Consider the following 27,190-nt stretch of genomic DNA (forward strand, 5'->3'; position numbering starts at 1 on the left):
GAAGAAGGGAGATGAGTAGGTCTCCAGGAGTCATGAGGAAGAGTTCAACGCTTCAGAATGAAGATAATGGAACAATCTTTCTGAATGGACATATTGGCACTTTTAGAACAAAGCAGCTGTGCAGACCATTAAGAGAAATAGCTGTGTCTGGACTCCTTGTAGCTTTGTAGCTTCTTTTTTCTATTGTTCCACTTCTATGTTGCTTACAATGATTGATCATCTCCACTGGAGAGTGATGAAGAAGGAAAACAAGGAAACCAAGAAATGAAAACAAAAACCATTGCCTTCAAGTTGATTCTGATTCATAGAGACCCTATAGGACAGAGTAGTACTGCCCCACAGGGTTTCTAAGTAGTGGCTGCTGACCTTTTGGTGAGCAGCCGAGCTCTGAACCACTGTGCCACCAGGGCTCCTTGTTTGTTAGAAGATCTAGTGACTATATATATATTTTTGTTTGTTTGCTAGCAGCTCTAGTAAACTCTTTAGTGAGCAAAGAATTGAAATAACTGGCCTAAGTTAGGTTTGGAAGTTGTCAATGGATTTTGACATTCCCTAGAATTCTTTGTTATTACTTAATCTGTTTATAAACTGCACTTAAGTGCTTACACAGAGGCCAAGTGCTTTTGTTATATGGAACCCTGGTGGCTCAGCTCTGCTGCTAACCAAGAAGTTGGCCATTCGAATTCACCAGTAGCTCCTTGGAAACCCTGTGAGGTAGCTCTACTCTGTCCGATAGGGTTGCTATCAGTCAGAAGCAACTGGATGGCAACAGGTTTTTTTTATTTTTATTTTTTGGTTTTTGTTATATGGATCATCAAACTATTCATGTTCTTTCATTAACTGACTTACAACTTGTTTAATAAAGAAAAATAATTCTGAATAGCACATTACTCAATAGCTGAGTAAATCACAAGGTTTAAGTTGATATTTGATGAATTCTTGAGAAAATGTGTTCCTGAAATTGTAGCTCAGAAGTGATGATTATTATATGGTTTTGGATTCTTTTAAGTTTCAGGGTTTCCAATTCAAAAGCAAAAGTAATTCCTGTGTTACAAGGATATGAATTTTACTATTAATGTTCATCCATTTTTCTGCAGAATGTTAGTACCTAATATTTTACTCTGTAGATAAAAGTTGTCAGTCATCAAAGGGGAAGTTGAAACTCATTCCTTTTTTGTTACTAAATTATACTTTTAAAAAGCATTCCAGTTGGTGATGTTTAAACACACATACGTAACACAACCATTACTCAGTTAATTCTCTAAACAAATAAAAGCATTGTATCCCCACCCATCTTACAAATAACAGAGTTGCCCCGGATCTTCGTGCCATCAACAAAGGACTTTAAGAGAGTCTTTATTATAAGTTGTAGCAGCTATAAATTCGAAGAGTCCAGTTCTTTTCCATTGCATAAAAGGACACTCTGGATCTAAGTATTCTTTGGAAGCAGATTTTATTTTTTTCACAGCACATGGATTTCAAAGAGTGTGGATATAGCCTGGCAAGTAAGTTGAAATTTTGTGAGAGGATGGGAATTATTAACCAAGAGAGTCAGTGTTCCTAAGGCTACCTGTCAAAAAAACAGTGGATTGTGAGTCTTGCTTATTTTATGTGATTATTAACATATTTGGACGGAAGAACATATTAATGATTTTTGTCTAACTTGTGCATCTAAAACAACTACTTTGTTACTAAATTTAAATTTCATATAGTTTTTTTAGTTATAGATTCAGTGTGTAGTTAAGCTACTAATTATCATTTCCACGTCAATATATCGAATCTATCAATTTCTACATAATGTATCTGTAAAATTTCTATAATACTGCTTTACTTGTCCAAACAAAAGAATATTGTTTTATGTAGAGGATTTTTTTTTTCATATTTTCTTGTGACTTTGTTTTCATTGATTATTTAAAAGAAGTAACACTTCGGTTACTTTAAAATTTATTTCATTGGTTAAAGCAGTGAACCTTAGAAAAGGCAACTTTCCTCTAGTAAAATAAGTATTGCAAAAAATTAAACTAATATGTTTACCAGGTCAGCATGTAACATGGGAGTTATTTTAAGTGTATGCCTTGCAATTCATCTCACATTTTTGTAATTTTCACTTTGATTATGCACAAAGTTATTATATACCAAGATTTTTGTTATTTATAGAAAAAGGTATATAATAGAGTATTTTTGTCTGTCACATATAGACTTTTAAAAATGCTTAAAAATTATATCCACGTTTAAAAAGAACCAAATTAATCTTACTGCTGTCTTAACAAAGGCAATTCCTTGAATATATAAGGAAAGAGCTCATTTTATTTTAAGAAAAATCTGTTACAACCAGGAATGATTAGTACTACAAAGCTTATAAAATATAAAATTTGGCCACAAGTAATTTTCTGATTACTTCAGGTTTTTTCTATCTAGATATGGGTAAACACCTTTGAGTTTATGAACTATAATTTTTACTTTCTTTCCACCACATGGCCCAGAATATTAAAACATGTTTGGTTCAATATTTTTATTAAAGAGAAGCTCAGGACCTACTCTTTTCAAATATTAATTTTTATAGAGAATAACTTCATGGCCTTTGGATTCAAATGGATCTGTATATAAGTCAAAGTTCTACCACATAGTGCTATTTGTTAGTGATAATAGTACTCGTGTCATAACTCTGTTATGAGTGTTAAACATAATATGTAAGATGCTTAGAACAGTTACCAGAGATATAGTAAGTACTTAATAAATGTTAGATATTACTATTACTTAACTCTATAAATTTGATTATCTACATGCTGGAAAAAAATGTCCTTTATTGTAGGGTTATTTTGAGGATTAAAATGTGTGAAAGCACTTAGGACTCTTAGTAAACCAAAAAAGCCCAAAAACCCAAACTCATTGCTGTCCAGCCGATTCTGACTCATAGTGACCCTATAGGACAGAGTAGAACTGCCTCATAGGGCTTCCAGGGCTCTAGTCTTTACTGAAGCAGACTGCCATATCTCTCTCCTGTGGAGTGGCAAGTGGGTTCAACACATTGACCTTTTGGGCCAAGGCTTAACCACTGCACCGCCAGGGCTCCTCGCTCTTAATACCTAGGAAATATTGATATAAAAAAAAAAATTTTTTTTTTTTTAATATATATAGTTAAATGTCAACAGCAGGGTCTTAGTGTATAGCAGGCATTTTAATTAATACTTAAACTGATATTTCTTAAATACTACCTTGCTAATCCTGCACACTAAACTGAAATGAGACCAATTAATTATTCAAATTTTGTCTTTTGCTCTCCATATGGGTATAAAAATTCCCTTACGTTATTTCGGAAACCCTGGTGGTGTAATGGTTAAGTGCTATGGCTGCTCACTAAGAGGTTGGCAGTTGAAATCCACCAGATGCTCCTTGGAAACCCTATGGGGCAGTTCTGCTCTGTCCTATAGGGTTGCTGTAGGGTCGCTATGAGTCAGAATCGACTCGACTGCAGTGGGTTTGGTTTTTTTTGTTTTACATTATTTCAGTAGAGTTACGGCTTCTTTCCAGTTTACACCTATCCTCTAGAGATTGCTCATGGGTGGAAATTAAGAGCTACAATCATTATGAATTCCTTAGAGGCATCAGTTTGGTTACAAATAAGAGCAGTAAATATACATTATTAGCACATTTTAATAATTACAAAGTGTTTTCCTTTTTAACTCAGGTAAGGAACAGATGAGAAAAATGTCTATTCATAGTTTGCAATCAACTGAAAAAGACATGAAAAAAGGTGCTCACAATGAGAATTTAATGACTAATTTAGCAAATGCTTATGCTTCAGGTAAGAACATGATTAACAAATATTTCCCCTTTTATTTTTTTTTTAATAAATGGATTCTTTGTGATCTACATATTTATTAAAGTAATTACAATTTCCTTTAAGATCTCTTCCTTTAACTTACTTTTAGAAGTACCATGACCAGATCATTTTTTGGCAAGACTCATTCAAACAAAGTTCATCTCTAGGAGACCTTGAAAGGCCCGTTGTTCTAATGGCATTAATATAAAATTGTTTATTTTTGGTGAAAACTGTTATCCACTGTGACTTTGAATAAAGGTTACTAATAGGATTTGGGCAAATGCTACTTCATTTGCTATTCGACATAGCTCTTTAATATTTTTAATTTCTGTTATAAATCCATCCCTTGGAGATTTGCTTTGCAACTGTGGTTACTGATCTTGCTGTTTATCTCTGTTTTTCTCTAGATTTGCTGCCATCCAAAAATGGCAAAGAATTAACAAATTATTTTCTGCGACAAGTGGTAGATGTTCTCCTGCATTACATTAAAAAAACCTTTGATGTTAAGAGTAAAATACTGGACTTCCATCACCCTCATCAACTCCTTGAAGGTTTGGATGGGTTCAGCTTAGAACTGCCTGACCACCCTGAATCCCTGGAGCAGTTGCTTGTTGATTGCACAGATACGTTAAAGTATGGTGTTAAAACAGGTGATTTCCCAATTAGTGAGCGTGAATTATAGACTGGCTGAATGGCTTTAGAGTTTACATTTGTGTTGCAAAATGGTCATGATTTTATTTATTTTTGTTTAAAACTTGTGTTTAGTTTATTTTCAAATTGGTGTTATCATATATAAATTGCTAAGTAATTAACAAGGCAAAGTAAATAAAATGGTAGTCACATTACAATGGTAACTAAATGTATGATTTTTTTATCTTTTTTTCATTCCTCAATTTTCATTTTTGCCTATTTAATATTGATGTTCAAGTTATTATCCTTTGACGCCAGTAAAATATAAAGCAACAAAATTATCTAGTATGATTTGGGAACTTATGTTTCTTGAAAAATTTAATTTTACTCTACCTTGATTCTTAAACACTTGAAGCAGTGATACTTTCAGGAGCAAATAATGTTTGAAAGGCTATAAGGACTTCTTTTTCTAAAATCTTAAACATATACCAAATAGTGTATTGGAAAGAATATAGTTTTCGGAAAGAGACCAAAAAAAAAAAAAAAAAGAATTCCAACTATGAGCTGTATCCGTTCTGTGCTTATTATTCATTACTTATGAATAACATATTAGAGGGGAAAAAAGAGAGAGATTCACAAATAACCATGATGAAAGTCATCTGTGAGATACTTGGAAAAATAAATACAAAGAACAATCTGCTTTGGAACTAAGGAGGGAAAGGTTAATTTAAACTGAGTTAAATACAGATGGTTCAATTTGACAATTAAAAGGGGCTAATATTTTGTACAATGTATAGTTTTTGAGTGGAAATTATTTAATCTTTTAGGTGGCTCTCCCCCATTTATCCAGGTGGTTCACTAACGTAATCTCACACATGCTCCCTCTCGCTTTTTTTTGTTGTTTGTTTTACAGTACTACAAATTGTAATTGAACACATGTATGTGTCATTATATGTTCAGTGGCTTTCTCTTCCAACAGTCTGTAAATTCTACACGGCAGCAACTATGTCCATCTGTTTTACCACTGTATTCCCTAATACCTAGCACTATCCCTGAATATGTTGGTTGCTCAGTAATATTTACTCAATAAAAGAACTGGTTTAAGTACACTTGATTTCTGGTTACCTATTACCTGAGAAATTGTTATAAAATTTGGCCAGTTTCACAGCCCTATGCTTTTATTTCGGCCCATTTGTAATTTTGTCTTTTCCTAGGACATCCTCGCTTTTTTAACCAGCTCTCCAGTGGGTTAGACATGATTGGACTAGCAGGGGAATGGTTGACAGCTACTGCCAATACCAACATGTGAGTATCCGTCTACTCTTTAGGACTGTGAGACTAGTAGACACATTTAAGTAACACTGAAGATGCAGATGGTAGAAGTTGTATTTTGCTGGATGTGCTTTCTGTATGAAGAACATGAGAGAAATATAAAGGAACTATTACAAGTTCCCTGGTGACATCCCTGCACATCCTATGGACATTCTCTGCAAACTTTTAGGACCTGAATACTCTGGTGTCTTAGGGTTCTCTAGAGAAAGAGCTAGTAAGAAAAAGGGAGAGATTAAGGTATTGGCTCACACAATTGTAGGACTGGTAAGTCCAATATCTGTAGGTCAGACAATAGGCCAGAGATTTCATCAGTCTTGTGTCCCAAAATCTATAGGCCAGGCAGAGAGAAGAGTAGAGGAGTTCTGGCAAGATGTCTTCTTACGGTCTAGAGGTGGAATACCCCCTAGGGAAACTTCCTTTTTGCTCTTAAGGTCTTCATTCCTTTGGATGAGACTCGCTCACATTATGGAGGCCAATTTAAGGCCAATTGATTTAAACACACGTTAACTACTTCATAAGAGCATCTAGACTAGTGTTTGACCAGACAACTGGAGACCATAGGCTAGTCAAGTTGACATATAAGATTAACCATCACACTTGGTAAATCATAAAGATTAGTCAATTAGCCTAAGTCATTAATGTGCAGAATGAGAATCAAATTCTGGGTCTGGATTGTTTCAATGCTACTCAAAACAGCCACAGCACATATTAGCTTAAAACACACACATACACACACACACACATACACACACACACTTATGAAAAGTTGCCCGAATATAAATTAGAACCTCAATCTTATTGAAGGTGAATAATGCAAACTTTTGAAGAAAAGTTGAATTTCTCTCCAATTGTGATTCTTTTAAAATACTGACCTTTGCCACAGCAAAACATTTAGCCCTAAGAAAATTAGATACACTGCTTGCAGTACTTTGAAGTGAAAGTTAATTTTAGGGCAATGTTTTTCAAGGTCAAAAGGGATAGGGAACTGATTGGATACGAAATTGCAAAGAACAGCCTGTGTTAATGCTAATATAACTTAACTAGCAATCAAAAGAGATAGCTGGTAGAAATTTAAACTTTAAAACCAGGAACTAGACTTCTATGAGGAGAGACTGGTTTGCTGTGTGGTAAAATTGAGGTTTATTTTAACTGTTTAGTTATCATTGAGATTTTAATGATGCATTGTTCATTGTTGTAATCAGTATTTTAGGTTGTAGAATGAAAGCAAAAATGGCCTACACAGTTTACTGCTACTTTTAATTTTTCTTACTTGATTATGATCCTTTATTTAAACATGCATAGAGCAATGCTTCACCTTAAACACCACATATTTTGAGGCAATATGATGTATTCTTTATACTATGCAAATTACTACATAAAAATCAGTTTATGAATCATACTCTATTGTTTGGAGTCTCATTGTTATCAGAGTTAATTATTCTGTATGTGAAGAAAATATAGATTCCTGGGTTTAATAAGAGAAAAAGCAGAAAGGAGAGATGGAGGATGCAGAGAAGGAACTTAAGAGATGGTCTTCATGTTGGGGGTGTCCTCATTCTTCTTTAGTGAATCTATGGCTTTTAGCATCATCTGAGATAGTGGAAAAGCATGAGAAGTGGAATTAAAGGGAACCAAATTCAGCTGCTGATTCTACCACTTTACAAATACTGTGACATTCAGTGAATCTCTGTCGTTGGAAAATAACACTTACTGCATGGAATTGAAGTAGGATCCAAAGGGTAATCTGTGCAGAAGCCAAAATTGACACAGCACATTCTGGCAGAAATGTGCTTTGTTAAAACAGAGGTGTGTTAAGGCTGGCTTCTCACTTGGTTCCTCTTAGAACTAGAACCTTAATTCTGATAGTCAATGGGGTTTTCTTAGTCTGGGTCTCTGAGTAGAGCCTGAAGCAAAAGCTATGAGTTACTACTTTATTAGGGTTTGCCATCCTTAGGAGCAGGGATGAAGGGAAATGAAGGGAGGCAGGAAAGAGCTGAAGGGCAATATGAGGACACCTTAGAGAACCTGGCCACCATTTGCTGTAAGCGCAAGGAAGTGCTTGATCTCCTGGGTTGTGCTGCTGTGTGAATGACTGCTTCCAGGACAGTCCATCTGTCTGGAGGAAGGGGAAAGAATTGATTCTTGAGCAGGTCTCCTATCGGTCAAAATTTAGCATTGTGGGATATTAGCATACCCATAATTAATGCTGGGCCATTTGGTCTCATGTATCTGATTGAACTATGAAGCACACTCCTCATGTGTATTATTTTTGGTTTTATAATCCTGACTATTCTTTGCCTGAAGAGTAGGCTTCAGGAATGGTATCAGTTCTGGGTTAACAGAGGTCTGGGGCATTGGCTGGTTTTCTGAAGTAGATTGCCAGGCCTTTCTTCCTAGACTGTCTTAGTCTGGAAAGTCCTGTGAAACCTGTTTAGCATCACAGCTACACAGAGCCTCCATTAACAGATAGATGGTGGCTGAGCATAAGGTGCTTTGGGCAGGAATCAGACCCTGCAGGGAAGGTGAGAATTCCACCACAAAACCACCACAGTAAGGACAATTAAGGTACTCTTTTCAAAACTGTGCAGACAAGTAAAAGGATTTGTTGAGAATAACGGAACCTACCCTTTGATTTTAGAACTCGTAAATACTGTATTGCTTCCTATACAGTGTATGGAAACCCTGGTGGCGTAGTGGTTAAGAGCAACAGCTGCTAACCAAAAGGTGGACAGTTTGAATCCAGCAGGCACTCCTTGGAAACTTTATGGGGCAGTGCTACTCTGTCCTATACGGTTGCAATGAGTCAGAATCGACTCGACAACAACGGGTTATACAGTGTATAGAAAAAGCTTATAGCCTTCTTTTTAATTACAATTTCCTAGCCTTCTTCTTAATTCCAGCTTCTTTTGAAGTAGCTAATGGCAGTCTCACAGTGGGGTCCAGAGAAGGTTTTCTCCCATCATGGTCCTTTCTCTTTTCTGTGGGTCGCACGTTGTTCTTGTCTTGTATCATCTTGCTCAGAGCTCTTATTACTGAAAACATAACAATTCTTAATCTTTTTTAGTTCTTAGTCCTATTGGGTATGTTTTTTTCAAGGTACAATCTTTAGAGAATGTTTATTAATTAATTTCTAGAAAGGGCTTTTTATTCCTCTTTCATGTTCTACAAAAAGTTATCTGTGGCTCTAGATCTTGGTCTGTCTAGCTTGCCTGCCAGGAAGCATATACATATTTTCTTGACAACGGGGCATTTTCTAGCCCTAATAGTATTGTTTGTGTGCTGAAGGAATGGAAGTTGCTTTCAAAAAATCTTTTGGTGAGAAAGAAATTCCCAGCTATGGCATAGAACAATGGAAGCCATGATACTTATTTGTAAAACTAATATCCTCTTTAAAAAGAAAAGAAAAAAAAAAATTGTGCTTTTTTAATTCATATAGTTAATTAAGTTCCCAATGGACAATTTCTGTACAAATTTTTCTGTCACATTAGTTACAGTTTTCACAATGTGTTAACATTCTCTTTAATTGCATTCTGGTTGTTCTGTTTCCAGTGTTCTAGTTTACCTGCCCCCTTGTCTTCTTGTCTTTGCATTAGAGTAAATGTTGATCTTTTGGTCTCATACAGATGGTTTTTTGGTAGAGCACTTTGCTTACAGGTAATATCTTTATTTTGTGTACCACTCTGTTGTTTCGCTAAAATGTGAACTCAGGATAGTTTCGGTTCAAAGTTTAAAGAGTATCTCAGGGCCATAGTCTCGAAGAGTCTTCTGGTCTCAACTGGTCCAGTTAGTCTGGTCTTTTTTAAGAATTTGAGTTTTGTTCTACATTTGTCTCACTTTCTATATGGGACCATGTATTGTGACACCGGTCAGAACGGTCAGTAGTTGTAGCCAGGCACCATCTGGCTCTTCTGGTCTCAGGGTAGATGAGGCCATGGCTCATGTACGCTATTAGCCTTGTAGACTTGTTTCTTCTCTGAGACTTTGGTTTCCTTTGTATAACTAATGTACTTTTAATCTGTAAGCACCAATTCAGAGCATATAAAATTTAACCACTTCTTGCCCAGTCTATTACAGAATACAAAGATATTTATAATCTTGTCTAGCACATTAAAAGCATTGCCCTCTTCCATGAAATATAATTCATTGCAGAATCCTATATATGTATTATAGGTTTACATATGAAATAGCCCCAGTATTTACTGTCATGGAGACCATTGTTCTCAAGAAAATGTATGAAATTATTGGCTGGAAAGAAACAGAAGCAGATGGACTGTTTTCACCTGGTAAGAAAAAGCAACAAATCATTGCTATAAGTTAAATGAAAGATGTAGAAGAGGATGTTTCAAATGCATTTCAACTAACATTATTATTTCGAGAGGTCTATTTTCATAAGCTATTGAATGGATCATGAATGCAAACGAAGTGCTAGAAATTTAAAAGTGTGAATTGTGCTTTTAATCTTTCAAGACTTCCATGGAATCATATTTTTGAAACAACGTTAGTAATTTGGCACCATTTTAGCTTCAGAAATCTCTCAAGTTGTCATGATTTCAATTAACATTTATTATTTTTGAAATTTGATTAATAGTCATTGTTTCCCTGCCATAGGTGGGAGTATATCAAACCTTTATGGAATATTAGTAGCTCGTTACAAGCAATATCCAGAGATAAAAACAAAAGGCATGACTGCACTTCCACACATTGTATTATTTGTTTCTGAACAAGTAAGTATCATTCTAGGTTTTTTCAAACCTCTAGAACTAAAAAAGGAATTTAACAAAGTTAAAGGCAAACAAAAATCAGTTGAGTTTTTATACACCAGCAATGAGAAATCTGAAAGGGAAATTAGGGAAACAATTCCATTTATGATAGCATCGAAGAGAATAAAATACTCGGAATAAATCTAACCAGGGAATTGAAGGACTTATACAATGAAAATGATACGACACTGCTGAAAGAGATTAAAAGAGACTTAAATAAATGGAAAGATGTTCCATATTCATGTATTGGAAGACTTAATATTGTTAAGATGTCAATATTACCCAAAGCAATCTACAGATTCAACGCAATCCTGATCAAAATTCCAACAGCCTTCTTTACAGAAATGGAAAAACCAATCCCCAATTTTATATGTAATAGCAAGAGGCCTCAAATAGCTAAAGCAATGCTGAAAGAGAAGAACAAAGTAGGAATAGTCACACTTCCTGGTATAGCAATAGACACATAGACCAATGGGATAGAATTGAGCGTCCAGAAATAAACCTACACATCTACGGTCAACTGATTTTTGACAAGGGTACTAAGTAGCTTCAATGAGGAATGAAGGGTCTCTTCAATTAATGGTGCTGGGAAAATTGGATTTCCACATGCAGAAAAATGAAATAGGACCCACGCAAAACATTTCTTATATTGACAATCTACCCACTGATGTCTCCTTTAGTTTTAATGTTCCAATCTTGTGCACAGAATCAAAACTTCTTAAAAAAAAAAATCAATTTATCCCTTTAATACATCTGTTCACTTTCTTCTTTACCATGGAAACATTTAAGATTTCAAAGGGGAATGGTAGTGCTGGTTTGAGAACCTGGAGACAGGTTGTTTTTTTTTTTTTTTTTTAAATTCCCATTACTAAATTCAGCTGTATATTCAATGTAATTTAGTATAAACTGCAGTATAATTTTACATGCTTGTTTGTAAATGTGATTTTTTATCATTCGACATGTGATTTTTCAAATATATTTTATTAAGCATAAGCTGAATATTCCTTAACACAGATTTTTTTTGATTATTTCCTATCTAACCTTCTGAATTCTTTAACCTTCTGAATTCTCCATTGAAATGAAAACATGGTTAGAGTTTTTTATTTCTGCATCATTGTTGTCACATATCTGGTCTTTTCCTGACAACTGAAAGTATCCCGGTCCAAGTTTATCTTCTGAGATGCTACCACCACCATCTTACTGGTGTTATTTACAAAAGGTCAAACAATATTAGGAAAGAGTAGTTAACTAAACCAAAAAAAAAAAAAAAGAAACCCAAACCCGTTGCTCTCAAGTCCATTCCAACTCAGAGAGAAAGACAGAGTAGAACTGCCTCAGAGAGTTTCCAAGGACTAGCTGGTGGATTAGAACCGCCAACATTTTGGTTAGCAGCCATAGCTCTTAACCACTACGCAACCAAGGTTTCCAAGTAGTTAACTAGAAGATAGGAAATCAAACTTGGTGTCAAAGTCAGAACTCAGAATTACAGACACTGGAAGAGTCAATTTATTTCTCTTGGCCTCACTCTCTTTAAGAAAATCTGTAATGCAAGAGTTAGAGCTGTCAAGAACAGGAAAAGATTTACCTCGAGGATGCTATCACTAACGGTATAAAGGACGTGATTTTCTGTATATACAGAGAACCAGAATATGCAAGTTCCCACTGCGTGTGAAGACTCATAATTCTGTGACAGTGCTGTCTTGCAAGAGGTGTTACACCCTCATCTCAGTGAAGGCCATGATGAGGGTCTGGACCTATGCCCTGAGCCTGTACTGTGTATATACATATACACAAACCTTTTCAAAACTGGGCTTATATACCACCAAATGCCCTGGATAGAAAGTGACTGAGTACAGGAGAATTAATGACTTTCTGCTTCCATTTTTGCCCAAGGGTCATTATTCAGTAAAAAAAGCTGCAGCCATCCTTGGCATTGGAACTGATAATGTGATTGAAGTAAAATGTGATGAAAGGTATGTTTCTTATTCTTGAAAATGTTTATTATCATGTTTCACAGATTAAAATTACATTTTCCTGTTACTCAAAATTTTAGCAAGAATACTCCTTCAGACAAGTTTTGTTTAAATTTTAACTAGATGTGATTATGAAAGAAGCACCAAGGTTATCCTATCTCATTGCTGAAGTTCCTTTACTCAAATATTTTATGATCATATAAGTAGAATTGCCACATGTCTGTTCCCTGTCTTATGTTTATTAAGTTTATTGGATTATCACTATAATGATTTGGGGAGAAAAAAAATCAACTGGGTTAGTAGGGTAAAAACAAAAAAAAAAACACAAACCCACTGTCATGGAGTCAATTCCTACTTATGGCGATCCTATAGGACAGAGTAGAACTGCACCATAGAGTTTCAAAGCAGTGCCTAGCGGTTCCGAACTGCCGACCTCTTGGTTAGCAGTCGTAGCACTTACCCACTACCCTACCGGGGCTTCCGATTAGTAGCGTACAAAGTGAAAATATATTCCCGTTTGTCTTGAATCTCATTCTTCAGAAGTAAACAATATTACAAAATCTACATATATTCTGGAAGACATTTTTATGCACATCAAATTTATTTATACTTAAATTCTGTGTTATATTCTGTAACTATAAGGTCGCTATGAGTCGGAATCGACTCGACGGCAGTGGGGTTTTTTTTTTTTTTTAATTCTGTAACTTGGTTTTTTTGGCTTTTCTTAGCTTTGAAATATATTTTAGGAATATCCCATGAATTCATACAGACCTTCTCTATTCTCTTTTTTTTAATGACTTGAGTTTTCCATTTTATAAATGTAACAAAATTTAACAAGTCTTATTTAAAAAAGGTATTTAAGTTTCCCCCTTTTTGACTTTTGTGTTTAAAAACAATGCTTAAATGAATATAATTATACAAATATATTTGAGCGTCTTTGAATATTTCTCACACAAATTTCTAGAAGTAGGATTATTGGCTCAAAGAATATATGCATTTACAATTTAATATATATGTTCCATTTACTCATCAAGCATTTTTGAGTTAATTGACACTCTCATCTACAATGTGAAACCTTAGCATTATTAATATTTGTACACTTGAAAAATGTAAGACATTATCATTATTGTTTTAAACAATGGACATCTCTTAATACATGTATCTGTCAATAGTGTATTTATCAGGAATTGCCTGTTCATATCCTTTGCCTATTTTTATTGGTAGTTTATTATTTCTTATTGGTGTGTAAGAAATATTTGCATATTTAGAAATTTTGAAATACAAGAATATAAAATACTTATAAATATATTTTATATGTTCATTATTCAATTGTTATTTCTCAAGTTGTTTTACATTTCTTTATATACCAAAAACTGTTGCCATCAATTTTAACTCATAGTGACCCTATAGGGCAGACTAGAACTGCCCCATACGGTTTCCAAGGAGCGCCTGGTGGATTTGAACTGCAGACCTTTTGGTTAGCAGCCGTAGCTCTTAACCACTATGCTACCAGTGTTTCCATTTCTTTATATAACCTCTGCAAATTCAGAAACCCTGCCTCCAGATATTTTACATATATATTTTCTATTATAAATGGCATATCTTCTATTATCTAGTCACACTAATTAGTGTTAGCAAGTAGGAACATAAGTTACTTTTGTAACCACCCAATTTACTCAACTTTTATATTATTTACAAAAGCTTTTTAATTAATACTTTTAGATCTATTTCACAGATTATTTCTTCAGAAAAAGTTATACCATATTGATGATCGTGAGCATCCTTGACTTATTCCTGACGTTAATAGGAATGCTTCTAGAGAGTCAGCAATAAGCATGCTGGCTGTTAGTCTGACAGCTGGATGGAGAAGAAACATAATGGCTCTCATTTTTTTCTCAGGACTTTGTTGTGAAGAAACATGAGGTCCACTTGATTTGTGGCACCACCCCCCACTGTTTAAGTATCTGATTTTTCAATCTTGATGCCTAATGATCCTTACTTGATAATTAAAGTTTAATAACTTTAAAGTTTATCATTCTGTATCTTTCTTAAAAAAAAAAATTCTTAGGAAGACTTGAATCTTCCTATTAAATGGTCATGTAGATTTTAAGGTGACTGAAATAATAAACTAAACATTCTTTACCTCAAACAACAATGTGGTCTTTAACATTGGTTTTAGGAAACAAGATATTCCCCTAATGTCTGCTTATATGCCTAACAATTCCTTTGGGAGACACTAAAAACTAATTTTTTTCTTAGTTTAAATGTCATTTATTTTTCTAATTGATAGAATCAGTATGTTTCTTCATTTATGATAAATCAAATTTGCATTTTTAAGGGGAAGGATGATTCCAGCTGAGTTAGAGAAAAATATAGCACAAGCTAAAAGAAAGGTATGTTCTACAGTTCCTTATCTAAAATGCAAAGGAATCTTTATTGTTTCTTTACTTATTTCATTAAACCCATTGCTGTTGAGTTGATTCCAACTTACAGCAACCCTATATGACAGAGTAGAACTGCCCCATAGGGTTTCCAAGGAGCGGCTGGTGGATTTGAACTGCCAACTTTTGGGTTACCAGAGAAGCTCTTAACCACTGTGCCACCAGGGCTCCACTTATTTCATTAGTGGAAAACAACTGATAGGAAAACTGTGAGAAGTAAAACAATTCTAAACATGGAAAATTCTCTATAAAATCGAAGTGGGATAATTAAGTAATGTTGCAGTATTTCTTTAATAATTTTGTTTCTGCTAAATATAAAAAGAAAAGTTATCAGGGTACTTCCTATATACAGGAATTTGATCATCTCTATTTTCTGGTGTTATTTTCTGAAAACAACTTCAGAGAGATATAATAATTAATAAAATCCAAATGCAGTGATATCCATTTTATCTTATGATTAAGCTACTTTCTCCAGTGCTCCAAGTTCTTCAAATATATGACATTGCTAAGTACTTAATATTTGCAATCAAAGTTATCAAGCTTTCTGATGTCCAGAAACGTTAAGTAACAATATTAGCTTTCTTTTGGGCGGTACGAGATTGTAAGAATGACTCATTTCTCTATCACCACCAGGGCCAAACTCCATTTTTCGTCAGCACCACAGCTGGCACCACAGTGTATGGTGCCTTCGACCCTCTCTGTGACATCGCTGATATTTGTGAGAAGCACAAACTCTGGATGCATGTGGATGTAAGTCACATCTTTTAGCCTGGTTTATAAAAAAAAAAAATGGTTTATAGTTTCCCTTAAAAATGAATCCTATGAACAACCTAGGAGCCCTGGTGGCACAGTGGTTAAGGGCTTGGCTACTAACTGAAAGATGGGCAGTTCAAATCCACCAGCTGTTCACAGAAGAAGAGATGTGGCAGTATGCTTTTGTAAAAATTACAGCCTTGGAAAACCTACTGGCAGCTCTACTCTGTCCTGTAAGGGTGCTATGAGTCAGAATTGATTTGATGGCAACAGGTTAGGTTTTTGGTATGAACAATGTTGAAGGATTTTTAATAGGTATTTCAGTCAAGACAAAAATTTCTCTGTATTCTAATTTTTTATAGTAAATAAATATGGAGACAGAATACTCTTATTCTCATCAATTACTTTTTAAATGGCCTTAATACATAATAAAAAGAGTTACAAAAATATCAAGTGATTTTAAAAAGTCTAAACATCTATGAATATTCATTCAACCATAAATTTAGAAAATCAACTTGAAGAAACAGTCAAACCTGATTTGAAATTGGGAGAAGATTTAGCCCACTACTCTAAAAAAAAAAAAATACATTGCTTAATAAATACCTATTAAAAATTTTTTTTTTTTTTTTTTTTAAGGAAAGCAAAACTTCTGTTGGTACAGTGCTTTTTGGCAACCAGAACAACAAAAAAGTATTTGGCTTCAATTAGAATTGGACAAATTTAAAGTTACATAATAGAGATTTTAATTTTTCTGTAGTATTGCCAAATTTGACAACTGAATTTTTACTTTATCTGCAGGTGGAAATTATTCAGAAGATGTCATTTAAATTAATTAGGAACCCAAAACTTTACTGCCATGAATAAATAGACAATGAGAATTTATATTAGGAAATTTTAAGTGCATTGTTCTCATATGCAGGATAATTATAGCCAAGCTTATAATTACCTACTGTAGCAATTAAGTCTTCATCAACTTTCAAAATAAACTTACCATAAAAAAAGTAGTTGGTGCAATTTAAAATGAAATACTTTATATCTGAACACTGGTCCTTTGTACGTGTTGCAGGCAGCTTGGGGAGGTGGATTGCTGCTGTCCAGAAGCCATTCCTATAAACTCAGGGGCATTGAAAGGTGAGACTGTGGGCATTCTGTGTGAAAGGAAATAATGTATATAGGCTTCTATTCTCTTCCATTAGACTGTGAATACTAACTGGGGCTGTTTTATCACCCAGGGCCAACTCTGTGACCTGGAATCCACACAAACTGATGGGTGCCCCCCTTCAATGCTCTGCTATCCTGATCCAGGAAAAAGTAACTATTTCTATTTTTAAGTAGAAAGCAATGGATGGATGTGTTAGTATCGACTGCCTTCATTGTGAAAGTCAGCCTATTGAAATGGCTAGAAAAAAGCAAACTAAATGGATGGGTTAAACAAATGGGTAATTTTATGCTCTATCTACTGTGGCCATCTGAGCAGTTTATCTGACACCTATACTATGGATTCATAGGAGTGCTTAGGCAACTAAGTGTACGAAGAACTTGGTTCTCCTTAACTACATTGCAAGATAGTCACCGATTTCTAAGAGCTGCATAACTTAAGTTGAAGAAAAAGTAGACAAGTATTAATGCAATTATATACCTGCTGTTCCAGATAGGTCCAAATATACTAAAATCTTTGGAGGAAATTCACTTGTATTTTTTATATAAAATATACAAAATTCCATTTAAATGTACATGTAAAGTAGAAATAGTACGTTAATTGTAATGAATAATTGCAGTTCTTATCAAAATATATATGACTTACATGTCAGATATGTTATCCCCTTTTTTAGGATCTTCTGGAAGCATGCAACCAGATGAGAGCAGGATATCTTTTCCAGCCAGATAAACTCTATAATGTTGAATTTGACACAGGCGATAAAACCATACAGTGTGGCCGACATGTTGATATCTTCAAGCTATGGTTAATGTGGAAAGCAAAGGTAGGAATCTCAGAGGAATGAGACTAAAAATATGGAAATCAGGGAGAAGCAAGGGATCCAACAAAGGGGACTCAGAAAAAGTGGCCAAAGATATAAAAGGAGAACTAAGATAGTGAGGAAAACCCTGGTGGCGTAGTGGTTAAGTGCTATGGCTGCTAACCAGAAGGTCGGCATTCGAATCCACCAGGTGCTCCTTGGAAACTCTATGGGGCAGTTCTACTCTGTTCTATAGAGTTGCTATGAGTTGGAATTGACTCGATGGCAATTGGTCTGTTTTTTTGGCTTTAAGACAGAGTCCTGGTGATACAAATGATTAAGTGCTTGGCTGGTTATTAACTAAAAGTTGGTGGTTTGAACCCACCCAGTGATTCTGTGGGATAAAGACCTGGCAATCTGCTTGTGTAAGGATTACAGCCAAAAAAAACCCTATGGAGCAGTTTTATTCCATCACATGGAGTCGCTATGAGTTGAAATCTACTTGACTGCACCTAACAGCAAGAACAAAAGATAGTGAGGTACCTCCAAAGCCACGGGAAGAAAGCATTTCAGAAAACAAAGAATAATACTGTCAAACTCAGCATATCACTTGAGTAAGATCAGAACTTAGAATTGCTTGCTTAATATGGCATTTTCATTCAGTAGTGATCCACACAAGAGCTTAATAAAGTAAAAATGGAAGGAGGAAACGGAGACAGTGAATATAGAAAAGTCTTTTGAGGAGATTGCCTATAAATAGAGGAGAGAAACACACAACACAGGTAGTTTTCTTTTGTGTGTGTGATGTTGTTATTGTTATTATTTTAGGAAGAATTTATCGCAGTATACTGTTATACTGTTGGTAATGATCCAATGGCCAACCAACTGGAAGAGATCCATATTTGTGCCCATTCCAAAGAAAGGTGATCCAACAAAATGTGGAAATTATTGAATAATATCATTAATATTACTCACAAGTAAAATTTTGCTGAAGATAATTAAAAAGTGGTTGCAGCGGTACATTGCCAGAACTGCCAGAAATCCAAGCCAGATTCAGAAGAGAACATGGACCAAGGGATGTCATTGCTGGTGTCAGATGGATCTTGGCTGAAAGCAGAGAATACCAGAAAGATATGTACTTGTGTTTTATTGACTATGCAAAGGAATTTGACTCTGGATCATAGCAAATTATGGATAACATTATGTGAAGACTAGGAATTCCAGAACACTTAATTGTGCTCTTGTGGAAACTGTACATAGACCAAGAGGCAGTTGTTCGGACAGAACTAGGGGATACTGTGTGATTTAAAGTCAGGGAAGGTGTGTGTCAGAATTTTATCCTTTCACCATACTTATTCAATCTGTATGCTGTGCAAATAATCAAAAAAACTGGACTATATGAAGAGCCATTCAGCACTGGGTTTGAAGGAAGACATATTAACAACCTGCAATATGCAGATGACACAACCTTGCTTGCTGAAAGTGAAGAGGACTTGAAGCACATACTGATGAAGATCAAAGACCACAGCCTTCAGTATGGATTACACCTCAATATTAAAACAAAAATCCTCACAACTGGACCTATAAGCACCATCATAATAAACAGAAAATACTGAAGTTGTCAAGGACGTCATTTCACTTGGATCCACACTGAACGCCCATGGAAGCAGCAGTCAAGAAATCAAATGATGTATTGCACTGGGGCAAATCTGCTGCAAAAGATCTCTTTAAAGTGTTAAAAAGCAAAGATGTCACCTTGAGAATTAACATGCTCCTGACCCAAGCCATGGTATTTCCAATCACCTCATACGCATGCAAAAGCTGGACAATGAATAAGAAAGAACTGACACCTTTGAATTATGGTGTTGGCAAAGAATACTGAATATACCATGACTGTCAGAAGAAGGTACAAGTCTGTCTTGGAAGAAGTATACCCAGAATGCTCCTTAGAAGGGAGGATGGCGAGGCTTCATCTTACGTACTTTGGACACGTTATCAGGAAGAATCAGTCATTGGAGAAGGACATTATGTTTGGTAAACTAGAGACTCAGCTTCCTCTTTTTTAAGAGGAAGACTCTCAACAAGACGGATTGACATAGTGGCTGTAATGGTGGGCTCAAACATAGCAATGATTGTGAGGATGATGCAGGACTGGGCAGTGTTTTGTTCTGTTGTACATAGGGTCGCTATGATCCGTAACTGATTCCACAGCACTGAACAAGAACAACAACAACAATGATCCAATAGATGGAAAAACTGATAGGGATGACATTCAGTGTTAGGCTAGAGGTGAAGAAGTGTTATGGTTTAGAGCTGTATAGGTTACTCCATTTAGGGTTGTCTTAGTCATCTAGTGCTGCTATAACAGAAATACCACAAGTAGATAACTTCAACAAAAAGAAGTTTATTCTCTCACAATCTAGTAGGTTACAAGTCCAAAATCAGGGTGTCAGCTCCAGGGGAAGGCTTCCTCTGTTGTTTCTGGAGGAAGGTCCTTGTCATCAATCTTCCCCTGGACTAGGAGCTTCTCTGCACTGGAACCCTGGGTTCAAAGGACATGCTGTGCTCCCAGCAATACTTTCTTGGTGGTATGAGCTCCCCCTGTCTCTCTGCTTGCTTCTCTCTTTTATCTCTTGAGAGAGAAAATGTGGTGCAGGCCACACCCCAGGGAAATTCCTTTTACTTTGGATCAGGGATGTGACCTGGGTAAGGGTGTTACAATTCCACCCTAATCCTCTGTAACCTAAAATTACAATCACAAAATGAAAGACAACCACACATACTGGGAATCATGGCCTAACAAAGTTGACACATATTTTGGAGGGACACAATTCAATCCATGACAAGGGTCATGTACAGTTCATCTAGGAGATCCTGGGTGGTGCAGACAGTTTAGTGTTTGGCTACTAAGTGAAACATTGGCAGTTCAAATCCACCCAGAGGTGCCTCAGAAGAAAGGCTTGGTGATCTATTTCCTAAGGATCACAGTCATTGAAAACCCTACGGAGCATAGTTATTTTCTGACACACATAGGGTTGCCACGGGTCAGAATTCACTCGATGTCAGTTGGTTTACTGGTTTTTTACAGTTCATCTACTCACAAGGCATCTCTCTTCCCCTGTTTGTGCCTGCACGTCTCTTAATCTGTGTTGCTCCTTATAACTCAGAAGTGATTAGTTTTAGGACCTACCCTACACCAACATGGAGTCATTAACAAAGAAAACCCTATTCTGAAAGGGGATTATATCTACAGGTATGGGGGCTATGATTTCAACACCTAGTTTGGGGGAGGACACAATTCAATCCATAACACTGAACATGGGGCATCTTGGTGCCTCTTTTATGACATATATTTAAAAATTTAATATTACCAATTGAAAAGAAATGAATGGACATGAAGAAAGCATATACAGGATTCATTTCTATGTGCTGTCTAAAAGAAAACAACCCAAAACTTAAGCAGGTAAAACCTTCAGTAACTGTACCAAATCTACCAGAGATTTGGGAGGTGGCAGTAAATACCAAGAGTCAAAATTACTCAAAAGTAAGTATGATGGCTATTAAAGTTTACTAGGTACTGTTAACGTTAAAGCAGTTCCAGTCCATCAGCTCTTCCTTGGAAACACTGTGGGGCAGTTCTACTCTGTCCTATAGGGTTGCTATGAGTCGGAATCGACTCGACAGCAATGAGCTTACAGGTTAATGTTAAAAGACAGATGTTTCTAAAATAAAATCTGCACAAAAGGAGATATTTATTAAAATCATCAGAATGTAGGCAAAGGTTTAGGCATAATTAACAATAATTATTTTCTTGCAATTCTAGGGTCAATATTAAGAGAGTCATTGCATATTCACATCCCATGCCCAGAATATGGAAATTAATGATGTCGGGTCACGGGTGCAATTATAATCAGTATTTATGGAGAACAGAATGGTGAAAGTCACAGACTCATGGGTCAAGAAGCTTGAGGTCAATATAGAATCTCTGATTTGAAGGTTTATTTAATGCGTGAACATTCAACCTACCTTAGATTTACATTTAAAATATTTTTTATATTTAAATATATTTTATATATTTCAGAAACTTCTTCAGTATAATTTAAAGGAACTCACTTGAATTGAGCCTTCATTTTGATTTTTTTTGTTTTTTTTTTTTAATTACAGGGAACCTATGGTTTTGAGGCACAGATCAACAAACATATGGAACTTGCCAAATACTTTTATAAGGTTTTAAAGGAACGAGATAACTTTAAACTTGTGTTTGATGCAGAAGTAAGGACTCTTTTAGCTATTTTTCTTTTTTTTTTCCCCCCGAGATAGTTTAATGGATCTATACCATCTTTGCTGCATGTTCTTACCTGAATCTATCATCTGTATAATACTTTGAGAGAATTTTAAAAGTATTCATAACAATTATTATAAATATTTTACTGTAGCTAAGTTCAAGTAAGTTGGGTTTTAAAGCTCTTTTCATTTAAGTTTTGTGTCTTTTAAGCTAAGGTTTCGAAAGATAAGTTGATTATTCAATCTTTTAATTTTTAAAACAATGTAAGCTATTTGGTTACAATTGCTTTCTTGATTTCTCTGGCACTGAATCTAGAGTGGCTGCATTCGTCCTAGCTTTTTTTTTATTGAATGTTAGAGCATACTACTGGTTTCCTGGATAGTGGACGATTAGAGAAGATAGGCTTTAAATTATATGATAGCCTTGGATAAGTCATCATATAAAACCAAAAAAACCAAACCTGTTGCCATGGAGTTGATTCCAACTCATAGTGACCCGAGCCAATAGGACAGAGTAGGACTGCCCTATAGGGTTTCCAAGGAGCGGCTGGTGGATTCGAACCAACAATCTTTTGGTTAGCAGCTGAGCTCTTAACCAATGTGCCACCAGGGCTCCTTATAGGCACTAAATAGATATTAGTGAAAAATCTGAGATAGTTGCTATCATTATCTCCTTCCCCCCTTTAAGGCCAGTCAACCATTCACTGGAAGGGGTTAACTTATGCTATTAAGAGTAACTATTAGGAAACAAAGATGCTTTGTCTATCTTCAAAATGTCTCTACCTTACCATTTTATTACCTTAATCTTTGCTAGTTTCTTTCGGTCTTAAGTGGAAACCTGAAATAAAGGAGTTTTTTGTTTTGTTTTTAATACTACACGTTCTCTAATCGTTCATTTTTCTCTGTGAAATAAGTTTTGATAGTTGATTTTAAGTAAAGTTCTCTTTTATTCTTTGTCTTGTGGATGACGTCCAGTTTTTCAAGCCAGAAACCTTGAATTCATCCTGAAAATCTAGCACTGATCATCACGCTTCAATTCTCTCTCTTGAAAATCTCAGGAGTGTGAACACTCAGTCTACACTCACGGCCATTGCTTTGGTGAAGCCGCCTCTCCCCTCCTCCCTGAACTACTGTAACATCCTGTTTACTAATAATCTCACCTCTTCCGTTCTGATTGCCCCTAAACAATTGTCCATACTTAAAGCCGAGTGAAGTTTCTCTCGTATAAAACTGGTGTTATCACTCTTTTGTTTAAAATACTTCAAGGAATGATCATGGATAGCTGAAGATCTTTGAGGATCTTCTGAAGAGGTATTAAAATTATCAAGAACTATGATAGGATAGGAGCCCTGGTGGAGTAGTGGTTAAGAGCTCAGCAGCTAACCAAAAGGCTGGCGGTTCAAATCCACCAGCCGCTCCTTGGAAACCCTATGGGGCAGTTCTACTCTGTCCTACAGGGTCACTATGAGTCGGAATCTACTTGGCAATGAGTTTTTTTTGTTTGTTTGTTTTTTAATGATAGAGGTTTTAGAGACTAGGCACTCTCTACAAACTGTGGCCATTTCTTTTTATCTGTATCCAGTATCTGCCATTTACTGGGTCCTGGATAATTATTTGTTAAATATATTAAAAAATTAAATTGATTAAAATATTTCTGAAATAATTAAGTCACTAAAGAATTAAGTTGGGCTTTAAGGATTACTTGTAAAATTTTTATCTTTGATTTAGCCTGAGTTCACCAATGTCTGCTTCTGGTACTTACCACCAAGACTTAAACATATCCCAAAAGGTTTTGAAAGAGATCAAGAACTCCAAAAGGTAAGGGGTGTGTGTGTTTGGTTGTGGTGTTTTTAATGTCAGTTTTGCCTTTTACATAATGTGATCGATTACTTTGTTTAGTGGATAATTAGCCTGGTCATCATTTGTATATTAAAGATATTTATTGAGTGTCTAATATGTACTCAACTGACCTTTTATACTTTGGTTAATTCATTCACTAATTAATATTTGCCAGGTGTTCCAATAAGAGCTAGGAGTATAACTACTCATCATTCTAACTGGGGACTCAATAGATGGTCCTGGGTAGAATGGGAGAAATTTTTTAACAAAACTCAAATACCTAAAAAAAAAGGCCAGAGTTAGCGGACTGGTAGAAACTGGATGAACCCCTGATGTTATTGCCCTTTAAACTTAGACCTCAAACCACTTCCAGAGGTCACCTTTCAACCAAATGCTAGACTATCCCATAAAATACATAATATCATCTATAAGTACTGTGTTCCTCTAAATAATCATCTAAATTAAACCGAATGGTAAATATTTTCCCCGTACCAAAGATGAAAAGGTAAGGGTGGGTAAGGAAGCTAGATTAAGGGAAACAGAACAATGAGAATGGAAAGAATGAGAATGCTGATACAGTGTGAAAAAATGTAACCAAGTTCATTGAATAATTTGTACAGAAATTGTTAAAAGGAAAACCTAATTTGCTTTGTAAACTTTTACTAAACACACGCACATACGCACACACACACACAAGAGCTAGGAGTATAAATTGAGTAAGGTAGAATCCCTGTCTACAGGCTAAATTCCTTGGCTAGAAGGTTTAGTGGGAGGGAAGGCAAGAATACAAATTACTGTAATTCTGAAGAGCAATAGAAGAGTTACTTAGGAAAGTTATTAAATTTGAAATACTTATCATAAGGTCACTTGAACAAGAATCTGAGCAAAAGATATTTTATACCTTCACACACCCATAAAAAATACTGAAAAAATAATCAAAATGAAAGTCATTAACAATGGGAGCATTTCATCTTTTCCTGAATGATATAAAGAGGACCTCAGTCCCACTACACGGTATTTAGCACATATATTTATTATACATTTTTAACCTCTCTTAAGCATGCAACCCATATATTCATTTTATGATATTACCAGCACTTTCTGAGTCATACCAATATTACAACCATTTACTTATCTTAGGTCATTTGATGCCCTAGAATAAGCTGAGCACAGACTATCTGATATGTTTAAGGGCATCAGCTTTTTATATTATCAGTAAATTTTGCTGGGCTCCTAAGTCATTAAAAAATTAGGGGTTTACTTTTCTCTGTTTTGTTTTTCTTTTTTTTTTTTTGGTTTTTGCTTTTCACAATACTCCCTATTTAAATATTTCATAGTTTGAACAAATATGAAGTGAAGCTCTTAATTTTTTTTAATGTATAATTTTTTTTAAATGTGTAAGGAGCCCTGGTGGTGCAGTGGTTAAGCGCTCGGCTACTAGCTGAAAGGTCAGCAGTTGGAACCCACCAGCTGTTCCACAGGAGGAAGATGTGGCAGTCTGCCTCCTTAAAGACTGCCAGAAAACCAAACCCTCTGCCGTCGAGTTGATTCATGTTCATAGCAACCCTATAGGACAGAGAACTGCCCCATAGTTTCCAAGTAGTGCCTGGTGAATTCCAACTGCTGAGCTTTTGGTTAGCAGCCCTAGCTCATAACTACTACCCCTTAAAGATTAAAAACCCAAAAACCAAAACCATTGCCATCGAGTCAATTTCGACTCATAGCCACCCTAAAGGCCGGAGCAGAACTGCCCCATAGGGTTTCCAAGGAGCACCTGATGGATTCGAACTGCCAACCTTTTGGTTAGCAGCCAAGCTCTTGACCACTACACCACCAGGGTTTCCCCTTAAAGATTATAGCCTTGGAAAACCTGTGCGACAGTTCTATTCTGTCCTATAGGGTTGCTGTGGGTAGGAATCAACTTGATAGCAATGGGTTTGGTTTCTAGTTTTTATAAGCATGATAGTCCACTAGGGTAACTACCATCAGCTGAGAATAGGTGAGGGGCTTATTTGCACTGACTTTACCAGCTGGCTCCTTGAGGCCCACATAACCCACTTACCACAGAGCTATCCCTCTCAGGGCCCTGCACTTTTTCCTAGACAGAGGGTAAGGGCGGGGGTTGTGGGACAACTTCTGACAAATACTGCAGACAATAACTAACAGTTACTTTATGGTTGTCTTGATTAATTAGAAATCGTGAGGGATATCAAATGGTAACGAAATAAAAGGTATAAATAAACATATCTTTTTTTTGCTTCTACACTGCTGTTATACAAAGATATAAAGGAAAATCAAATAATGGATGGCATCTGTAGATTCAAAGGTAAACTGTGTACAGAAACAGAAGGGTCAGGGAAAAGTATCAGGAAAAAGAACATAATGAGTAGTCATAGAGCGTCGCGCTCTGGCTTTTCCAAGGTACCAGTGCCACTTGCGCTAGAATAATAGCTTAAGAATGTACTAATGTGTCACAATGAGGAGCCCTGGTGGCACAGTGGTTAAAGCGCTCAGCTGCTAACCAAAGGTGGGCAGTTTGAACTCACTAGCCGCTCCACGGGAGAAAGATGTGGCAGTCTGCTTCCAGAAAGATTTACAGCCTGGGAAACCCTCTAGGGCAGTTCTACTCTGTCCTGTATGGTCACTATGAGTTGGAATTGACTCAGCGGCAGGGGGTTTGGTTTTTTGGTAATGTGCCACAGTGCCACATGCATGGTATAATTTTAGGAGATATACAGGACAATTAGACAGAGCTTGTCTCTGCGAAGTTTACCAAAAACAAAAACAAACTGCTTTGCTGCAAAACAGTGACCTTGGAGAAAAACTCAAGATGTATTGCGATAATTCAGATGCTGCAAGTTACAATCTAAAGTATGCTACTATTGTTCCATTCCTTATTTCATTTTAAGTCTTTCCCAGGCACTTCTATTATCTGTATTGCCATGTAAATACAAGCAGCTACCACACGACTTCCTTTAATGCATTCTAGCAGATGTACATGACTATGAGTTTGGTAATCGCGAATCATGGAGTAACAGGAGGTGCAGTGTGAATACAGATCGTAGTGCTTCTCTGTACAAAACCACTTCTTAAAAATTATCCCTGACAACTTTAAATTGTCTGCAGTTTACTTCTAGCTAAAGATAGTTATGTAGCCATATACAAAATGGAAGAGTATTTACTTGTAAAATTTATTTTTAATAATATTTACGTTTACACACAGATTGCTCCAAAGATTAAAGCTCTGATGATAGAAGAAGGCTCAGCCATGATAAGCTACCAGCCATGTGGGGACAAAGTAAATTTTTTCCGAATGGTCTTTTCAAATCCTGCCACCACGCAAACAGATGTTGACTATCTTATTGAGGAAATTGAAAGGCTTGGGAAGGATTTATGA

The 27,190-nt window shown here is 35.8% G+C and overlaps 1 protein-coding gene across 1 annotated transcript; it reads left to right on the forward strand.

The window, feature by feature from the left end:
• The first annotated feature begins 1,471 nt into the window (after positions 1-1,471).
• LOC126086136 (glutamate decarboxylase 1-like) lies at positions 1,472-27,190 on the forward strand. Its single transcript, XM_049902332.1, has 15 exons — positions 1,472-1,505; positions 3,689-3,805; positions 4,231-4,473; positions 5,668-5,758; positions 9,956-10,068; positions 10,394-10,509; positions 12,439-12,518; positions 14,857-14,911; positions 15,593-15,709; positions 16,779-16,843; positions 16,945-17,023; positions 17,545-17,694; positions 21,835-21,942; positions 23,683-23,772; positions 27,017-27,190. The coding sequence occupies exons 1-15, from the start codon at positions 1,472-1,474 to the stop codon at positions 27,188-27,190; spliced, it is 1,632 nt and encodes a 543-aa protein (XP_049758289.1).

The sequence above is a fragment of the Elephas maximus genome, chromosome 11 (genome assembly GCF_024166365.1).
Source record: "Elephas maximus indicus isolate mEleMax1 chromosome 11, mEleMax1 primary haplotype, whole genome shotgun sequence".
NCBI lineage: Eukaryota > Metazoa > Chordata > Mammalia > Proboscidea > Elephantidae > Elephas > Elephas maximus.

Bases quoted from the DNA above. Each gene is read 5' to 3' on its own strand.
- LOC126086136 (XM_049902332.1), top strand. From the start codon at position 1,472: ATGGATTTCAAAGAGTGTGGATATAGCCTGGCAA. The intron at 5,759-9,955 runs GTGAGTATCCGT...TATGTATTATAG, and splicing joins GCTACTGCCAATACCAACAT to GTTTACATATGAAATAGCCC. The intron at 12,519-14,856 runs GTATGTTTCTTA...TGCATTTTTAAG, and splicing joins GAAGTAAAATGTGATGAAAG to GGGAAGGATGATTCCAGCTG.